Raw genomic sequence first — 15,927 nt, forward strand, 5'->3', positions numbered from 1 at the left:
TGAACAGATTATCAGGAAGGAGCCTACGTGGCTTAAAGCATACGTAAAATATTGTTTTGCTCATAAATGGTCCACGGGTTTAAATTTTATCTGTAATTATTAGTAAATAATGGCGTCTTGTGTGTATATTTACGACTGGTGTCTATTATGGTAATTTTCAGAAAATTCAGCCAGCCCGGAAACATTAGTTCCAAGTAATATAATCAATGTGTGTTTGGGAAGAAAATCCATCTTACTGTACATTGTAGCAACATATTCTTGGAAATGTGGTAAATGAGTTGCATATTACTGTTTGTAATTATGTCGTTATGTTGGTAAGTACGCAAACACAGGCTTGTCTTTTATGTATGCAGTAGAAGAAAGTCATTCAGCTGGCGCATCGGAAATCACTATGTGTGTGTATATGTATATATATATATATATATATATATATATATATATATATACAGTATATATATATATATATATATATATATATATACTGTATAGTTCTAGATTTATATATGTACATTCATTATCTTTATTGTTTGAAACCTTTTTTAGTATAATTGAATTGATTAGCCTAAAAAGTTGCTACAACCCATCCCCCATTTGACACTTTAGATTTTCCCATCTCGTGTAGTGATGGTATATACAATCAACGGTAGTCCAAACCAATTTACCCCAAAAATTCTTCACTGCCTCCCCCACTGCATTGCAGCACCAATTGACTGTTTCACCTACATTCTCCTGATTGGTGGGGGTCCCGAGTTTGGACACCCACGGTAATTGAGTAATAGCAAGTCATAGCAATAGGCCTTCACTTTGTGAAAAACTTACTTTAAAAGAAATTGAGATCTAATATCCATTTTACATGACCTAGAAGAAAGATTCCAAATGGTATGAGTATAACAAGGGATCATTTTGGTCGAATTTTTCTGTAACCATATAGGTGGAGAGCAAAATGACTTGGTGGTCAGATCTGTTCCCTTTCTACATTGCGGTCTTGGGTTTAGATCTGACCACAGCTGACATCTGCTTGATACTTTGATCTTTTCCCAGTGATTGTGTGGTTTTCCTTTGGTTTACTCCCATCGACCATTAACCTACTTTTAGGTTTATTGACTTCTTTTGAAATTTTCCTTATTGTATGTGTGAGAAAATCAAGAAAATCAGTTCAGGGCTCCACAATATGCTAACTTTATATGACCAAAATAGATAAATTTGCAATGTCTAGTTTCTAAATTTGTTGAAAAGCTTCTAATGACCTCAGTCAGCGCTTTTATTTTCTTAAAGGGGTTCTCCACTACATTTACATTGATGGCTTATCCTTAGTATAGGTCATCAATGTCAGATCGGCCCGAGTTCGACACCTGTCACTCCCGCCGATCAGCTGATTTCAGTCCCGGCAGGCGGCAGTAAGCAGCCGGAAATGCTAAGTTCCAGAGCTGCTCCGTCTTCTGATAGCAGCCAGGTACTGAACGTCCACCATGCATTCTAATCAATAGGAGACAGATGTGCAATACCCAGTCGCAGCCACTATCAGAAGACAAAGCAACTTTGGAACTGAGCATTTCCGGCTGCCTGCTGCTGCTTGCCGGGACCAAGAGCAGCTGATCGGTGGAGGTGCGGGGTGTAGGACCCTGGATTATCAGACATTGATGACCTACCTAAGAATAGGCCATCAATGTAAAAGTAGTGGACAGCTTCTTTAATATGGCCATTATACACAATCTTCTGAGCTTTTCAATAAAGATGCATTCTGTAAGGCAGGGTGCATAGCATTTGCCACTATGTTCATTGGTTTTGTTGGGGCTTATATCGGAACCCCCACAAAACGGATTTAGGTGTTTGGACTGAAGGGGCCATTGACTAAGATATCATCAAAAAGTGTTCTGTCATGCATCATTTTCAGCTCTATTCACCTAATTGAGGTGATCTGCAAAACATAGTCGACTGCATCTTGCTGCCCACCTCCAATGGGCGTATACTGCCGAAATGATGCAGGGGTTTGGACGTAATTCCCGACTGAGCCAACATAGTGGCAAAAGACACTAACCCAACCTTTTAATTCTTTTAAAAAATACTGTACGATAAATGTTCTTTTGTACAATGACAGCAGAAGACATCTGTTAGAGATATGCAATGGAGGTATATGCCAGAAGAATTCACCCAACATCTACCTAAACAGTCAAAAGACTCTAAAAACATTGCTTTCTTGAGTTATTTGTGCTTTTTAATTTTTGTTAACATAGACTGGGAACCTTTTGGCAGGATCTAAATATTTTTCGTTATACCAGTATATTTGTAGGTGGTTATTGATAATTGGTGTGTGAGACAAATTTTTTTTTAAGGCACTAAAGGTCATAGCTTAAGGCACTAAAGGTCATAGCTAAAGGCACTAAAGGTCATAGCTTAAAGTTCTAAAGGTCATATAGTAGAACATTGGCTCAGTGGTTGATTTGGGCTCAAATTCTACCAAAGACCACATCATCAAGGAGTTTGTATGCTCTCCATGTGTTTCCTCCAATGACATACAGATACAGAGTTTAGATTGTGAACCCCAGTGAGGACACTGATGTTAAAGTTTGTAAAATGCTCTGAATTCTGATAGGGTTACATAAACCTAATAAAAAATATGCTAAAAAAGTAAAATGTTTTCATTCTCACCCTCTTTAAAATTTGCTTCCAGGTCACCACAAACTAAAAATCAATATTTGTGATCTTCATGCATAGAATACATTTCTCAAACTCTTTACTCTTTTTTGGTTTATTTTTCCTACAGCAAACAGCAAGACCAACTTTTTTTGCCCGTAAATTTGAAGCCTCAGTGAACCAAGAGATAATTGGGCAGTTGGACTATTATCTGTATGGTAACTACCCATCTGGTACGCCAGGCCTGAGATCATACTGGGAGAATTTGTATGATGAACCAGACGGCATCCACAGTATTAACGATGTTATGTTGACCATGTTCCATTCATTCTCCCGCATGGGTCTCAAAAGAGCTGAGGGATCGCTACACACTGACGGAGAAAACACTTGCCGGTATGTTCATGGTTATATCTTCTTTGTAATATTCTTATTAAATAAATAAAAAATATAAATAAAAGCTACCGTGAGAAGTGGTAACTTTTCAATCTGTCTTCTGTCCAATTCAAAAACTTTCTAATAAACATTTTTAATATATTTTAACTATTAGTTTCAGAATAAAAGTGAGTTAAGACTGATACATCTGCCATTATAGGTTTCTAGTAGGTTGTCATCTTGCCTTTTTGGATATTAAAATTACAAACCTGCCTAATATAGTATGATATTGGTAGAAATATAGCTTTTTTCCACCTAAAGGCCCCATTTCACGCTACGATTTATCTGATGAACTCAGTAGCGATGTGACACGCCCAGATCGCAGTTACAATTTGCCGAGATCGCACAAACAATATTTTGAAACTGAACGACGTGTTAGCGATCAACTATTGAATATCTTGGATCGCAGTAGCCATATTGCTATGTTTGACACCCTGACAACAACGAACAACATCCTCACGACCACCTTGGTCAAACAATATATCGCTGATCGCTGTTGCGTCGTTGGTGAGATGTGTACGTGTGACCGCTAATAAATGACCTATGTGCGATCTCGGCAAATCGTAACTACGATCTGGGCGTGTCACATCGCTAATGAGATCGTCAGATAAATCGTAGCATGTAAAGCAGCCTTTAGAGCCTGTTTTGACCAGTGTTCTTCAATTCCAGTCCTCAAGGCCCACCAACAGATCAGGTTTTCAGGATTTACTTAATATTGCACAGGTGATTGAATTATTCCTTTTGTAATAGTGAGGAAATCCCAAATAACCATCACCTGTGCAATACTGTGTAAAACCTGAAAACATGATCTGTTGGTGGGTCTTGAGGACTGGAGTTGAAAAACACTGGTTTAGAATGATCAACCGGCGGCACGATACAACTGCCAATTGGTAAACTTTAACTGATCGGCAGATGTTTGGATGCCTCTTTTCACAAGCAGAACAAAACAAATGATGCACACCGAGTGATCTATTCTAGACTGTTCAGTTCGCATAGCCTGCCATTGTTCTCAACAAAATGATGCACCCCTGAAAATGACAATCTTTTATAAAATGCATAAAAGATCATTTCACCTGACGAACAAAGGTTTTGCTTCGTCAAGGAGTGATCAGCAGCCTGTTTACATGGCAAGATAATCATGAAATAAGCATTTTTAACAAGACTCGTTCACGATTATCTTGCCTAAAGGCTACTTTACACGCTGCGATATCAGTACCGATATTGCCAGCGTGGGTACCCGCCCCCATCTGTTGTGCGACACGGGCAAATCGCTGCCCGTGCCGCACAACATCGCCCAGACATGTCACACATACTTACCTGCCCAGCGACGTCGCTGTGACCGGCGAACCACCTCCTTTCTAAGGGGGCAGTTCGTTCAGCGTCACAGCGACGTCACAGCTGCGTCACTGAACCGCCGCCCAATAGAAGCGGATGGGCGGAGATGAGCGGGACGAACATCCCGCCCACCTCCTTCCTTCCGCATTGCGGCCGGGAGGCAGGTAAGGAGAGGTTCCTCGTTCCTGTGGTGTCACACGGAGCGATGTGTGCTGCCGCAGGAACGAGGAACAACTTCGTTACTGCTGCAGTAACGATTTTTGAGAATGGACCCCCATGTCACCGATGAGCGATTTTGCACGTTTTTGCAACAAAGCAAAATTGCTCATAGGTGTCACACGCAACGGCATCGCTAATGCGGCCGGATGTGCGTCACCAATTCCGTGACCCCAACGAGTTCGCATTAGCGATGTCGTAGCGTGTAAAGCCCCCTTTACTCTTTTTTCATCCAATACCATCATCTCCCACTTGACTGACTGCTTTTTTGCCAGAAGTCAAACAGGAAGAGGCGGGGAAAAGAGCTGGAGAAAGAACTACTGAGTATTGACTCCTAATTTTGCAACTTAAAAATTTTAGCAATGTGTTTCATACAGACTTGTGATACTAGCTCCCAAACCCCTAGTTCCGAAGAATTCAAATTAGGGTATTTGGTTTAGAAATCTAGTGCCTGTCTATATCAATATTGGTGCTATTCCATCATTTCTGTTTGTGATGTCATTATTATTTATTATTATAGCACCATTTATTCCATGGCACTTTACATGTAAAAAGGGTTATACTGTTTTTTTCATTTTATAAGACGCACTGCATTATAAGATGCACCCCAAATTTAAAGGAAGAAAATAGGAAAAAATAACTTTTAATGTTAAAATGAGTGTCCGTCTAAAGGCCGCTTTACACGCTACGACATCGCTAAAGCGATCTCGTTGGGGTCACGAAATTTGTGACGCAAATCCGGCCGCTTTAGCGATGTCATTGCGTGTGACACCTATGAGCGATTTTGAATCGGCGCAAAAACGTTCAAAATTGCTCATCGGTGACATGGGGGTCCCTTCCCAAATATCGTTGCTGCTGCAGTAACGATGTTATTTGTCGTTCCTGCGGCAGCACACATCGCTATGTGTGACGCCGCTGGAACAACAAACATCTCCTTACCTGCGTCCACCGGAAAACGAGGAAGGAAGGAAGTGGGCGGCATGTTCCGGCTGCTCATCTCCTACCCTCCTTTTCTATTGGGCGGCGGTTCAGTGACGCTGCTGTGACGTTGCTGTAACACTGAACGAACCGGCCCCTTAGAAAGGAGGCGGTTCGCCGGTCACAGCGACGTCGCAGAGCAGGTATGTGCGTGTGACGCTGCCGTGGCGATAATATTCGCTACGGCAGCGATCACCACATATCGTTACAACGACGGGGACGGGTGCTATCGCGCTCGACATCGCTAGCAATTGCTAGCGATGTTGTAGCGTGTAAAGCGGCCTTTATAATCCTAGTGTGTCTTATAATATCTCACCAGGGGGGAGTGGCAGTGGTGGAGGGTCTCAGGAAGGTCACAGGAGACAGCGTTGGTGATGCTGCGGGCTCAAACAAGGGGGTGTCGTGGCTTAGGAGGGTCGGCGATACTTTAGGCTCGGGGGTGTAGTGGCAGCAGGTGCCAATGATCTGCCAGCGGACTGCCGGCTCCATTGAATCACCCGTGGTTGTCGAGATTAACTTCAAGAAAATGGCCAAGGAGGTGGTGCATGCACAGATAGGACTCTGTGGCCATTTTCTTGAAGTCCATCTCGTCAATCTGTGCACACACCGCCTCCGCGGCCATTTTTTTTGAGGTCCATTGCGTCAAACGCAGGCGATTCAATGGAGCCCGCAGCCCGCTGTCAGATCAATGGTGCCCGCTTCTTTGCCGACCCTCCATCCTGGGACCCTCCTGAGTCACTCCACTGCAGTGACACCCCCTCCTCCGAGCCCTCAGTATCACCGACCCTCCGTCCTGTGACCCTCCTGAATCGCTCTACTGCAGTGACACCGCGTCCTCTGAGCCCTCAGTATCGACGACCCTCCGTTCTGTGACCCTCCTGAGCTGCACTATAGTGACACCCCCTCCTCCGAGCCCTTAGTATCGCTGACCCTGCCTCCTGTGACCGTGCTCCACCATCGCCGCTCCAATAAGCCATATCCAGATTACAAGACATACCCTTATTTTACCCCCAATTTTGGGCGGAAAAATGCGTCTTATAATTTGGAAAATACGGTACAAAACAAAAACACGTACAATAATTATGAACAATACGAAGAGAGAGGACCCTGCCCGCGAGGCCTCATAGTCTACAATGTCATTAGCTTATACTGACGAATGCCTGTAGAATTCTAATCTCCAGCTGTAATAAACTTTGACGATATCCATTAGTATGTTACCGGAATACACCGATCTATGAGCAGAAGAGTTATTGTTTTCATTTTATGCTAATGACACTGTCACCAAGGTCAGTTCAATAGTATAAACAGTTCTGCCGACATGTAACCACTTTAACACTATTGTCCAGACCAGCAATTATGAGGTTCTCCAAGACCCTTCATATGCACATCAACAACCTTGTTGACTATTTGCATATCTAAAGAATAGACATCAATACCGTCTCTTTGTTCAGCAGAAATTCCTTTTCTTATTGAAGTCAAACATCCCATCGATCTCTGCATCACTTTACTGATCTGATTTCGTTCAGGCAGGTTCGGAGTAAAAATTTGCAATTAAATTGTTTAGATTTTTAGATCATCTATTTTGCCGGAACCGTGAAAATTTTGCTCCGAATAGTCCGGGAGTCAATGTTTAACGCACATACGCTAATAAAGAACAAAGCCCGTTAGTATTCCGTGTTGCGGGTGGGGTTCGGCTTACATTGGCTGCCGTGATTTGTTTGCAGCGTCTTTGCCGAGTCCATCAATGTCAGTCTTGTTTGTATTCTGACTTCTCTGCATTTGTTAAGACACAGCGAACGTAAAAAGAAAAAATAAAGAATCCTTCCAGATGTTCTGTATCTTGACAGCATTATTTTATAAACTAATGAAACATTTTTATGGGGTCTTGTTAGGCTAGATGTGTACAATATCTGCAGACTTTTAGTTCCTTCTCATTATTTTGAGTTACTCTGTTAGTCTACAACACATCTGTTCAGAAGCTGCTTCACAAATCACCTTGCGCAGCAGATGGAAGGCAGAAATTTAATGGATAGAAATATACAGAAATGTATGTCTAGAAAATGGGAGTATAAAGCATGAATTTACTAATATATCCAAACAAATGACTTAAGCGGGCTTTACACGCTACAATTTATCTTCCGATGTGTCGGCGGGGTCATGTTGTAAGTGACGCACATCCGACATCGTTAGTTACATTGTAGCGTGTGAAACCGTGCGATTGAACGTTAAAACGTTGATCGCATACACGTCGTTCAATTACTAAAAATTGAACGTCCGGTTGTTCACTGTTCCCAAGGCAGCACACATCGCAGTGTGTGACACCCCGGGACTATGAACACAGCTTACCTGCGTCCCGCGGCTCCCGCCGGCAATGCGGAAGGAAGGAGGTGGGCGGGATGTTTACATCCCGCTCATCTCCGCCCCTCCGCTTCTATTGGCCGGCTGCCGCTTGACGTCGCAGTGACGCCGAACATCCCTCCCACTCCAGGAAGTGGACGTTCGCCGCCCACATCAAGGTCGTATGGACAGGTAAGTACGTGTGACGGGAAAAAATCGTTTGTGCGACACGGTCAACAAAGTGAACGTGCCACACATACGATGGGGGCGGGTCACATCGCATACGAGATCGTATGCGAAATTGTAAGGTGTAAGGCAGCCTTTAGGATTAGGGATGATCGAATACCTCAAATATTCGGCTTCGCGAATATCCAACTAATAGGTCGCCTCTATGCGAATTTTCAATGCGCAATGTAAGTCTATAGGAAGCCCAAATAGTTCCGAATAGTTGTTATTCGGGTTTCCCATAGATTTACATTGTGCATCGAATATTCGCGAATAGTCGAATAGCGGCGACCTATTTGGCAAATATTCGCGAAGCCGAGTATTTAAGATATTCGATCATCCCTACGTAGGATCTCCGATCAAGAGCCCAAGCCACTCACATATCCGATAACAGGACGTCCATCAACCTAATTAGGCCGAGCTCTTTCATTATGAGCCCTATTGCACCCACTGTACTATGGTGGTCACATCATTTACCCCTTTGCCAGTTTGAGATGTAGGAAAAATCTTTGATAAATTTATGTATTAAAAAACAACTGATAGAATCCTGTAAAGATGTATGGACTGAAGGAGGAAAGTCATGTACAGTTGTCGTCATCTCCAACTATGCCAATCCTATACCAAAAGGCCTGATAGTAGCCCATTACCCCTGTCATAATTGCGAAAGGTTAACCAAAGCACCATTCCAGCATTTTTTGGGGGGAGTTTTCAGCGCTGGTTTGGTGCTGTAAATGTAAGTCCCCCTGCCCCCCGTCTTATACTCACCTACTGCCGTCTTCATCTTTTTCCAGCATCGCGCCGGTTGGTCTCTTACAACTTGTGACCTCCTGGCAGCTCTAATGGTTTCATGGAGTGCGCCAGAGATCACAATTCAATACAACTCTATGAGAGTCTCTTTGTGGCTCTCATAGATTTGCATTGTGTACTTGTGATGTAATTCTGACTTCCCGCTGGACCGGACTGCTCTGAAAAACGACGAAGCCGCTGGAGTGTAAGTATATAATACAGGGGGCTTACATTTAAAGGGCCACTCTAGCACTGTAAAAAAAACACACTGGAGTGGTGCCTTTAGCAGGATGTCGAGTTCTTCTCATGTCCATATCTGGAGGCGAGCAGCGCCGACATCTTGTCTGCACATATTTGCCTGGTTGCGTTCAGTAGGTATCATGTAACTGTCCTATACATTTTACCTGCCCACACACATGTACGCTCAGTTTGGCTAAATGTACATGTGTTTTCATTGGTGAGAGGTAAGTAGGCACTTCTTGTCTCCTTGGATCGGGCATCGAAATTTAATCTCCCCATCATCTGTCAGGGAAGAGGCCTCAACACACATTAAATTGGCAACCTGTCGTAGAATTTGGCAAGCTGGGCAGGCTTTCGTCCAATGTGTTCAAGGGTCAGTACTGTTAAAATGCTGATATCTTCTAGATTTTAGAGGATACTGAAATACAAACACTATAAAACCTCCCTAATAAATCACGTGTAAAATGTTATAAAAGTAATATAAAATAACACATAATCTTTCTAATTTTAGCTTTATGGAGTTTATATTCTGTGACACTACAACACTCGCAATCGGAATGAAGATTAATGCCTGCCAGCAGCAAGGACTAAACCTTTTTTTCTGTTTTTCTCACTCTGTTCCACTTTTCAGGTACTATCCCATGGGCCATCCAGTGTCAGTCCATCTTTATTTTCTCGCTGACCGCTTCCAGGGTTTTCTTATTAAACATCATGCCACTAATCTCGCAGTCAGTAAACTTGAGACATTGGAGACCTGGGTGATGCCAAAGAAAGTTTTTAAGATTGCCAATCCAACTAGTGATTTCGGGAGGCTGCAGTTTTCTGAGGTGAGTTAGCAGCAAATATAAAAGGAAAATGAATATGTTGCAACTGTAAAAGCTTTTCTTAAGGCCCCCTTCACACGCACGTGTCTCCGGTACGTGCTAGGGCCGTTTCCGCATGTACCGGAGACACGGGCACATGTAAACCTATTAAATCAATGGGTTTATGTACACGCACGTGTTCAGCCATTGGCCCGTGCCTCCGTCTGGAGCAGACGTGAGCCCGTGTGCTCCATACGGAGGCATGTCCGTTTTTCTCCGGCAGCACGGGTGTCACGCGGCCTGCACACGTACCACACGAATGTAGTGTGGATGCGGGCCCATGTGACACGCGCCGGAGAAACACACGTGTCATTTTAAAAATAAAAAAACATATACTCACCTCCACCAGCCCTACAGTCTCTGCCGCGACTGTCACCTGCATCCAATCCCCAGTGAATTTGAACAACGCATCTTCTTCACTGGGGGCCGGAAGCAACATCAGCAGGGCGTGGCCTGTGACGGACACTGTCATTCAGCACCACAGACAGCTCCGGAAGAAAAAGGTAGGGCGGGGCTTTCCGTTCTCCGTGTGTTATTACATATAACACACGGAGAACACGCATGTGCCACAAACACAGCACCCGGGGAGCAAACCACCCCTTTAATACGTACCTGAAAAAACGTTACGTTTTTTTCACTTGCGTGTGAAGGGGGCCTAAGAAGTAGACCCAATCTCTAAGGCTATGTTCACATTTCCGTTGTGTTGCCTCAGTCACAATCTGTCGCCTTGAGGAATTACGGTATCTTGCAAAATATTTTGCAGGAATCCGTTTTTTCCCCATAGACTTCTATTAGCGACGGATTGTGACTGATGGCCCTGCATTGCATCCGCCGCCTGACGATCAATCGTTTACTGACTGACCGTCAGGCGGGAGGAACGCTGAATGTAACTTTTTTTGTGCAGCGGATCGATTTTTTACTGTGAACATGCGCACAGTAAAAAGCCATGATCCACTGTAAATGCAGTTCCAGCGGCCGGAATGATCAGCTCTTCGCCCAGCGGCCGGCTTTTGAGAGCAATCAGCTGATCGCCCGGTGGCCGGCGTTTCTGAGCAATCAGCTGATTGCCTGGCGGCCGGCTTTTGAGAGAGATCAGCTGATCATTCTCTATCGTTTTATACTGAAATAATTTCACGGAATCCGCTTTCTCATGACAATAAATTCCATTTCTTGCCACCTGTTGTACAACGCATCAGTCACAAGCGTCAAGCAACGCAGGTGACTGATGCAAAAAAACAGAAATGTGAACATAGCCTTACATCTACAGTAGCTGCTAGGCTGCAAGTCTATTTGAAAGATTGCAAGAAACGCTATGACCTATGGAGGTGGCATTAAAAACGCTATGACCTGTGGAGGTGCCATTAGAAGCACTATGACTTATGGAGGTGCCAATAGAAGCACCCCTGTGGAAGTGCTATTAGAAGCACTATGACCTGTGGAGGTGCTATTAGAAGCGCTATGACCTGTGAAGGTGCCATTAGAAGCACTATGACTTATGGAGGTGCCAATAGAAGCACTATGACCTGTGGAGGTGCTATTAGAAGCGCTATGACCTGTGGAGGTTCTATTGGAGGCGCTATGACTTGTATGAGGTGCCAATAGACTTGAAGAGCACTGACAATAGAAGTTATAGAGCAACCAAAATGGTGAAGCTCTTCTTTTCTGCACCCAGTCTTAGTATTCTGTGTGGAGTTGGGGTGACATCACTAGGCCTCCTTAGGGAATTTGTGCTTCCATTCACTAAACATACACTGTCTATTTGAAAGATTGCAGGAAACGCTATGAACTGTGGAGGTTCCATTAGAAGCACTATGACCTGTGGAGGTGCCATTAGAAGTGCTATGACTTGTGGAGGTGCCATTGGAAGCACTAAGACCTGTTGAGGTGTCATTAGAAGCATTATGACTTGTGGAGGTTCCATTAGAAGCGCTATGACCTGTGGAGGTTCTATTGGAACCGCTATGACTTGTGAAGGTTACATTAGAAGAGCTATGACTTGTGGAGGTGCCAATAGACTTGAAAAGCACTGAGAATAGAAGTTATAGAGCAACCAAAATCGTGAAGCTCTTCTTTTCTGCTCCCATTCTTAGTATTCTGTGTAGAGTTGGGGTGACATAACTAGGCCTCCTTAGGGACTTTGTGCTTACATTCACTAAACATACACTATGTGACTATGGAGATTTTTGGGCAGTGGGGTTGGCACATAGTACAAATTACCAGCTTCTATAATAGGGATGCTTCGAAAACAGTCTTTTCTAGGAAAGACTTGTCCTTGTTCTTTTGGTTCTCTCCATGGTTTGGTTAGATCTTGAGAAGTGGAGAAGTGTAGCAAAAGAGGACAGAAGTCAATGCTCAGTATCCAGTGCAGACAAAGCTATGCAAAAGGATTCTGCTGGCTTCCGCACATTGCAGATAATTTCTTTATGGAAATTGATTTGCATGCCTGCTGCCATCTTCATCTTCATTCATTTCACAGTGGACTTCACCCTTTACAATTCATGTGGTGAAATCCAAGGCAAATCCGGAATAGAATCTGCATGTAATGCGAATTTTGCTCCAGATATACAACTGAACCTCCACAAATTTTTCCATCACATGTGAACCTACCGGTATACTGGAAACAGATAAAATTGAAACAGGAACTTAGCAGAAGGACTACCAGTGCATGTGGGTTCGGACGATGAACCATTTTGAAAACATGATATGAGACGTGATACTGATTTAACACAAAATTTAGCCATTACCCTTTTTAAGTACTCAGTGGGCATTAAATGGGTTGTCCACTACTAGGACAAACCCTTCTGATTCCATGTTTCCCCAAGGTAAAAGAAAAGCGCATATACTCACCCATGCAGCCGGTGCAGTTACAGCGGTGCCAGAAGTTGCATTCCTGGGGCTCACGTGATGTTGTGACGTCATGTGAGCCCCATTTCCAATCAGCGCCAACTTCTCTCTCCCCCCTTCAGACAATCACGTTAATCAACAGGAAGTGAGTGCTTCGGCTGCCTCTCACTTCCTGTTGATTGCTCCTGTGTCCGAAGGTGAGAAAACAGTGAGCCCCAGAAACGCGAGCCCCAACTGTGGAGGTGAGTATAGGCTTTTTCTTTTACGTATTGGAAACGTGGAATCAGAAGGGGTTGTCCTAGTAGTGGACAACACCTTTAAGTTAAATATCCTCCATTTAGAAATATGCATAGTAATAAGAATAGTATATGTGGTTGAAAGATAAGTATTAGGCGGGCTTTGCACGTTGCGACATCGCAAGCTGATGCTGCGATGTCGCTCGCGATAGTCCCCGCCCCCATCGCATCAACGATATCTTGTGATTCCTGGCGTAGCGAACATTATCGCTACGCCAGCTTCACATGCACTCACCTGTCCTGCGACATCGCTCTGGCCGGCGTCCCGCCTCCTTCCTAAGGGGGCGGGTTGTACAACGTCAGAGTGACGTTACACGGCAGGCGGCCAATCAAAGCGGAGGGGCGGAGATGAGCAGGATGTAAACATCCCGCCCACCTTCTTCCTTCCGTATAGCTGCCGGCGGCAGGTAAGGAGATGTTCCTCGCTCCTGCGGCTTCATACACAGCGATGTGTGCTGCCGCAGGAACGAGGAACAACATCGTACCTGTCGCGGCAGCGTAATTTTGAAAAAGTCGGAGCCTGCACCGATGATATGATAACGACGCTTTTGCGCTCGTTAATCGTATCATCTAGGATTTACACACTACGATGTCGAAAGTGACGCCGGATGTGCGTCACTTTCGATTTGACCCCACCGACATCGCACATGCGATGTTGCAACGTGCAAAGCCGCCCTTAGAGTTAACAAATCCTATATCCCTGTGCAATGCGGAAGAATAGCAAATGATGTACAGTGCTATGATATAAGTATTTAGTATTCCGTTCCAACCGGAAATTAATTGGGCACATTCTTTTTCTATCAATGTGGCCAACATAACAAATGGCGATCGTGATTGAGCAATTAAGAAAGACCAATGTAGAACTCAGACTTTTGGTGTGTGTGGCAAATCCTAGACATTAATGTTCCATTAAGGAGATTAATGTTTTGTTAGCGCTGTTTATCAAAGTGTCTGCTGGTTGACTTTTAATTCCCCGAAGTGATAAGTTATCACCACTATAATTTTTCCCACTTTTTACTTTCATTTATTTGTTACTGTCGAGACGACTTTACTATTTAAATAAAGTCTCTCTGTTTGAGAACTTTGCACATTTTTGGAATTGGCCAATGTCAGAGTTCTTTTAAAATATGGGCTAATACACACAGCAGTGGTGAGCGCACAGACTGTATTGTAGATCTACAGGCACTATACATGACGCACTATGAGGCCTCTGTAAGGCACTTATTTTCCCATAGAAGAACATAAATTACATACCTGTAATTTTGACCACACATAGCTGGATAGGGGGCCAGAGGAGAGAAAGGAACAGATTGGCTATGTGTGGTCACTTTTTTTTTTTTTTACTATAGACTGGATGATTGCTTTGAAGAGGTTTACTTATCCTCTATATTAAAGGGGTTTTCCACTACTTTTTCACCCCCTTGACATATTTCATAAGTTTTCAAAACAATACCTATTGCACTATACTTGTATTGGATGTATAGCTTCTATGAGCACATCTCAGCGGAGATCAAATAGTACAGTATTGTTATGCAGATTTTTTTTCCCTCCTCTTATACAGTGGAACCTTGGTTAATGAGAACAATCCGTTCTGGGACTGTGCTTGTTAACCAAGTTACTTGTTCAGCAAAGCAAGATTTCCCATAGGAAATCATTGCAATGCAGACAATTCGTTCCACAACTTGTTCAATGTCCCATCCTGGTCCCCTATTGTGCCATTCCACACATGCACAAACACGTACAAACACACACACAAACTCACACAAACACACACAAGCACGCAGGCACACACACATATTATGCTCACCTTACCTTCCGTTCCATCGCCGGCTTCCTGGGTCTTGTAGTCCGCCGCGAGGACGTTGCGATGTACTGGTGGACTACAAGAACCATAAGACCGGCGGTGGAACGGAAGGTAAGGTGATCATAATACTGTATGTGCTTGTGTGTTTATGTGTGTTTGTGCTTGCTTGTGTGTGTTTGTGTGAACTGCAAGTGTGGGTTAGAGCGCGATGGATGTACGGAACCGGAAGTGTGTGCAGTGAGTATTTTGCTCGTACAGCAAAGCTTTCTCGTAAACCGAGTTACAAATTTACAGCAAGCTTTGCTTGTTAAGCGAAATTCTCGTTAACTGGGTTACTCATTAAGCGAGGTTCCACTGTACTTCCTTTTCTGGCACAGAAATCACACCAAATAAAAGGAAGTTGTCACTGGGCTCCTGATGATGGGTGTAGACGATTTAGCGTGAATCACAATCAGTCTGCCTCATTGCCTCAAGCTGAGCTGACAGTTTTATGAAGCCATAACAGTAGGGGCTGACACCTTTGATTTTGAAATGCAGATTACAGCACTTCACAAGTAAAGGTTAAGGTAATACCCAATCACTGACATGAACAGCTGAAAAGCGCCAAAGTTTGAATAACAAACATAGTGACAGGGATGTACTGATCATCTGGCAATTGCCAGATCGTCTGGTACTTACCGTGGGCTGCTCTGACACTTGGTATCTCCCAATATCTTCAGCAGCACAGGGTGGAGAAGGGAGGGTGCGAGCTAAATGATGGATCACAGGCTACTGCATTGCATTATGAAACTTCTAGTAACAGATCACAGTAAGTCTGGGGGAAGGAAGGGATGTGAACATTAAAGCTGCAGCTGGCAGACACCAAGTGATGCGATCTGCATGATAAAAGATTTATATTACTATGGTAAGACTATGGATGCATTTAGTGGCACATAAT

The 15,927-nt window shown here is 43.8% G+C and overlaps 1 protein-coding gene across 1 annotated transcript in view; it reads left to right on the forward strand.

Annotated features, from left to right (window-relative positions):
- Positions 1-15,927, forward strand: part of XYLT1 (xylosyltransferase 1) — a 458,133-nt gene that overhangs the window by 411,702 nt on the left and 30,504 nt on the right. Inside the window, exons 8-9 of the mRNA XM_075317980.1 lie at positions 2,765-3,027; positions 9,815-10,010. Coding sequence (XP_075174095.1) covers positions 2,765-3,027; positions 9,815-10,010 — 459 coding nt within the window. The remainder of the gene's footprint in view (positions 1-2,764; positions 3,028-9,814; positions 10,011-15,927) is intronic.

This window comes from Anomaloglossus baeobatrachus, chromosome 7 (assembly GCF_048569485.1).
Source record: "Anomaloglossus baeobatrachus isolate aAnoBae1 chromosome 7, aAnoBae1.hap1, whole genome shotgun sequence".
Taxonomy (NCBI): domain Eukaryota; kingdom Metazoa; phylum Chordata; class Amphibia; order Anura; family Aromobatidae; genus Anomaloglossus; species Anomaloglossus baeobatrachus.